Consider the following 5,254-nt stretch of genomic DNA (forward strand, 5'->3'; position numbering starts at 1 on the left):
TTTTTTGTAGTTTTGTAACCTAACTCCCATGCCCATTATCTAATACGAAAAACCTAACCTAACTAAACTCTATTGTACAGTTAAATTTCATTGCTTCGGTTTTGAAACCATGCTAGGAAGTAAATATTTACAAAACCGTAATCAGGAGTTTGGCAAAAATCACGAGTTGTAGCGAGTTTTGTAATCACGTTTTATTAACCCTACCAGTTGTAAATGGTTAAAAAAACCGCCAAGGTAAAGAAATGTTTCTAATCGTAAACTTTACGGTTAATTGAATAGAGATACTGTTGCCACTTATTTTGCTGTTATTTTATTTGTTCGAAATATCAGCAACTGTTTCTCTTCGCTGAGAAAAAAATTGGTTATAATTAAGAGTGATTCATACTTGTACCAATCAGATCATTTGTATTTTATGATGTTTTAATTCTTTGTGAGAACGTTTACGATTCTTAATAAAAAAAAGGCGAAAATGGAGATGAAGAGAATATTCTGACAGAATTTTTCATTGATGGAACAGATAGTTTAAGAAATGCAAAAACAACTTCTTTTCTTTTAAAAAGAAACTTTTTTAGTATTATAATACTTTCTATTGTCAGATGGTTAACTCAATCCATACCACCCATCATTGTACTGGCGGAAAGTGCTGTAAACTATTTTCTAGTTAAATTTCTTGTTTAAAGTTCGTTCTAAATTAATAAAATTAAGATTCATCATAATTTGTTTCGACTGCTATAGCTGAAAATAATGTCTGTTTTTATATAGTTAATGATTTCTTTTGGCAAAGAGACTCCATATAAAAATTTTCTCCAAAAGCAACTCGCTAAATTTCATTGCATCATTTTTTAACATGTAAAGTATAAAGTAATGGTAGTAATTTTTATAGTTAAGTTTTAATCGTTCCTTTTAGTTTTTATTTGCGTTGGTTGTAAAGAAAAGCTTTCAATTATTTCAAAGGAATTCTTTTAATTTTTATTTTATTTAAATCCCTTCTAACAATTCTTGCTTTTGAAAACTTTTCATAAAATAATATCAAGACAGCTAGAAGCCGAATAACTTAAAGAAACTTTTGCATCCTTTTAAAAATATCTTTGCTTGCTGAACTGTTACCTCATTTTCCGATAATTATTTAAAAAGTTTAAAGAGAGATATTAACATAGTTTACGAAATTTTTTTTTTTAAAAATACATATTTTACAATTTAGACTCTTCTATTGATCTACTGTTTTATTTATTTTCCTATTTTTTTATATTTCTTCCCTTTTTGTTTTACTCAGTTATAATTTACTTAATATTTTGTCTATTATCATTTAAAGTTAACAAGCATTTAACAGTTGGTACTTAACTTTTACGGAATGGGAGAAAGTATGTGCGTGTTTGCATTACTAATTTTTCAATGTAGTTTCATTTTCAATGGAGCAAAAAATGTGTTAGAAATATTTTTAATGTTTCTTGAAAGAAAGAAATTTCAATGCAATCATAAAAATTTTACAAAACCAATTATATTTCCCATATTCCATTGGTATCTTACTATATATAATATGGAATAATCCTATAATAACAAGCAGGATATTTGCCAGACTTAGTATACATTTTTAAAGATCATCTTGTGGTTTAACTAATTTCAAATTAATGGCATTTCATAATTGATATTTTAATATTAATGGGTTGGCAGTATATTATCATTAAAGTGCTTTTTTCTTTTATTTCAAATCTTGTATAGCCCTGCTAGATTAGAGCTCTGCTTGTACATATCACCAAGAGTTTAGGAATGAAACATTCTACTTTCGATTCGTGTATTTCTTAAAACAGCAAGAATACGAATTCGGGAATTTCTAACTTCCAAGTAATCCGAATCGATATTACTTACTGAAAAATACAAATGAAAAAAAAATATGTAAAGAGTATACAAAACTCAGATTTGAGTACAAAAAATGTTATCATATAAATGTGAGATTTTATAACTCATGTAAATACGAATCCAACAAAGCGTATCCTAAAAAATATGTCTCACATATGCTTGCTATTTGTTAATTACTTAAATAAGACTTGCTGCACAACGTCGGAAAGTGATCCCCAAATAGCATTATTAGTTCCCAGTCGCATTACTATGCAGCACCAGAAATAAAAATTAAAAATGAATAAAGTGCTTTATATTTTCAAAAATAAATATTTTATTTATACAGTCCTATTTTACATTATGTTTAAAAGTTAATAATTTATAAAATAGTTTTTCCTAATCCTAAGCTCAAAGAAGTAGATTTATAGCCTAGGTCGTATGAAGATCAAAGCAAACCATGCCCTGAAGCTAAAGGAGCTTCGATAAGCCCGAGACCAGCAACGAGTCCATGACTACCGTATCCAATGGCAGCGGGAGCAGCAACAGGGACAGCGGCCACATGATGACTGACGAGAGCAACATGGTTAATAACAGCTTTTTGAGTAGCAACTGTTGCGGGAGCGGCGTGGATTCCCTTAACAGGTAGAACAGGCATAGCGTGTAATCCGTGACCTATTACAGCAGGAGCACCATGAGCAACTGCAGCAACGTGGTTGATGACAGCCTTTTGTGCAGCAATGGTGGAAGGAGCGGCCGCAATGCCATGTCCAGCAACTAAACCATGACCAGCGTAATTAATTGCTAAGGGAGCACCATGAGCAACTGGGGCGACGTGGTTGATGACAGCCTTTTGTGTAGCAATGGTGGAAGGAGCTGCTGCAATGCCATGTCCAGCAACTAAACCATGACCAGCGTAATTAATTGCTAAGGGAGCACCATGAGCAACTGGGGCAACGTGGTTGATGACAGCCTTTTGTGTAGCAATGGTGGAAGGAGCGACTGCAATGCCATGTCCAGCAACTAAACCATGACCAGCATAACCAACTGCAGCGTGAGCACCATGAGCAACTGCGGCAACGTGGTTGATGACAGCCTTTTGTGAAGCAATGGTTGCAGGAGCAACTGCAATGCCATGTCCAGCAACTAAACCATGACCAGCATAACCAACTGCAGCGGGAGAACCATGAACAACTGGAGCAACGTGGTTAATGACAGCCTTTTGAGTAGATAAGGTGGCGGGAGCAACCAAAACAGATTTAGTAGCGATGCCATGGAGGCCAGAACTGATTAATGGAGCACCTAAACCAACATGGCTGACTATGCTGGAAGTCTGAACAGCAACCACAGCGAAAAAAAGAACAACAACCTGAAGGAGAAAAGAGAATTAGTGACGCAATAGCTTAGTTTAAAAATAATTATTTTTCAAAATTTGATGGTTTTGAATATTCTGCTAAGCTTCTGCGTTTAAAACAAAATAGTTCTTTCGAGTTTAAAATTGGTACCAGGAAAATTGAACAAAACTGTTCTAAAATCACCAATCAATTTAGTTTCACTATCCGAATATTAATTTTAAATGTTTAGAAATTATTTATTATTCCATAATCAGTTACAGTATGAACTTTCACATCACGTGGAAGATTAAACAAAATTTTAGCGTTTTTAAATTAACAATGACAATGAGTTCAACAATTACGAATTTGATAAAATTTTATTTCTTTCTTTGAATTATGCTCCTCATTAAAAAAAATACAGTTTATGAGCAAAAGATTCAATAAGTTAAACAATTTTTAACTCATATTTTTATTAGTTACAAATATTTTCACATTTTCATTTAAATAATGAGTACAGATAATTTACAGATAAATAAATCATTTACAGATAATTAAAGACTTTCAAGTCATTGTGAAAAATAATAAGAAATTTTACAGTCACATTTTTGCTAAGAACTACGCTAAAATAAGTTCTTAATTTATAAAATTTATATCATCTATATATTGTTTAATAAAATTTATAAGATATAAAAAGCTTTGAAATTGTAATTAAATTGAAAATTACAAATTTTCATTACCATTTAATTACTATTATCAACGAGTATTCAATGTTCTATTGCAGCAGTAGATAAACTAGATGAGGTGCAATAATTGTATCTTAGGTACAATAACGAATTTAATTTTAAAAGGTGAAAATGCTTGAAATCGTAAACATAATGAATTTACTACATATGAACTTACCTTAGAGAAAATTTTTACATTTTAAATTGTTAGGGGTGAATATTAGGAGAAGAATATGGCTTGATTAAATCATGAACTTAACGACATTTTAATGTTTTAAATTGTTAAGGTTGAATGTTAAGTGGCGAATATGGTTTGAATGAATCATGAACTTAACGAACAGTTAAACGTTTTAAATTGAATGTAATGAGAAAAAATGTTACGAGGTTGAAAATTAGAAGAGAAATATAGTTTAAATGAATCATGAACTTACCTTAACGAACATGATTAGTAATTGATGAAGTTTATTAGAACTAATGAACTATTAACATCGCCTGGTTGCTTTTAAATACGATTTCAATCCTGCTATTTGAAAAAAAAAAGAAATAAATTCAGTTTATTTCTTTCTTAAAAAATATTTATTTATTTATTTCTTAAAAAAGAAATAAATCCCGCTATTGTACCTGGTGAAAGTACGTCCTTGCTCAACATTAAAACTTGTCCACGCCCATGCAAAGCGTTGAGATTGAATTAAATATGCGATCCATTTTTCCTCGATCTCCTTTTGCGTTACTATTTATTATTATTTTTTATGCGTAATCTATATGGTTGATGATATTGATAGCCGGAGGATAGATATACTTGAAGGATACGTATTGAATAATTTTAATTTATTGAACCATTTCTTTTAAAGATTAACGGAAATTAAATAACATTATTAGAAGCTGATTTAAAGCGTTATTATTATTTTTATAATTTTAATTAGTTATGCATTTGATTTAAAGAGTAATTATAGTTATAACGAAGAGGTAATTGTAGTCAGTTATGAGGTTATTTCAAAGCAAATTCCTGTTAGCGATATAGTTACAATATACTGAAAAAAAAATTATGAAAACTAACAGAATATGGTAAAATTTACCGTGTTTTTGGCTTCTATGAGAACGCCAAAAAGCTCGGAAATTTTAATCGAGCTTAGGAGTGATCATCGTAAAATTAACAATAAAATGTGGTTTTATAATCTATGATATAATATGGCAAATGTGTTGAAATTTGGTTATTTTATCATGCTATCTTAGATTATGGCATAAAAACTATTTAATTGGATACATTTACTTTTCAGTTTTGTATTTTTTTCTAAAAGTCTGGTAATAAGAGCTATCATTTTGAAAACCAGAGTTTCCGGTAAACCGTTTCCATATGAACGGAAA

The 5,254-nt window shown here is 30.4% G+C and overlaps 1 protein-coding gene across 1 annotated transcript; it reads right to left on the bottom strand.

Moving 5' to 3' along the window:
* Positions 1-2,220: 2,220 nt before the first annotated feature.
* On the bottom strand, positions 2,221-4,400 carry LOC107444963 (uncharacterized). Its single transcript, XM_016059252.5, has 2 exons — positions 4,321-4,400; positions 2,221-3,202 (listed from the first exon to the last, which is right to left on the bottom strand). The coding sequence occupies exons 1-2, from the start codon at positions 4,330-4,332 to the stop codon at positions 2,282-2,284; spliced, it is 933 nt and encodes a 310-aa protein (XP_015914738.1). The 5' UTR covers positions 4,333-4,400; the 3' UTR covers positions 2,221-2,281.
* Between the last annotated feature and the right edge of the window lie 854 nt (positions 4,401-5,254).

Source organism: Parasteatoda tepidariorum, chromosome 4 (assembly GCF_982258835.1).
Source record: "Parasteatoda tepidariorum strain Cologne lab strain chromosome 4, Ptep-v5.0, whole genome shotgun sequence".
Taxonomy (NCBI): domain Eukaryota; kingdom Metazoa; phylum Arthropoda; class Arachnida; order Araneae; family Theridiidae; genus Parasteatoda; species Parasteatoda tepidariorum.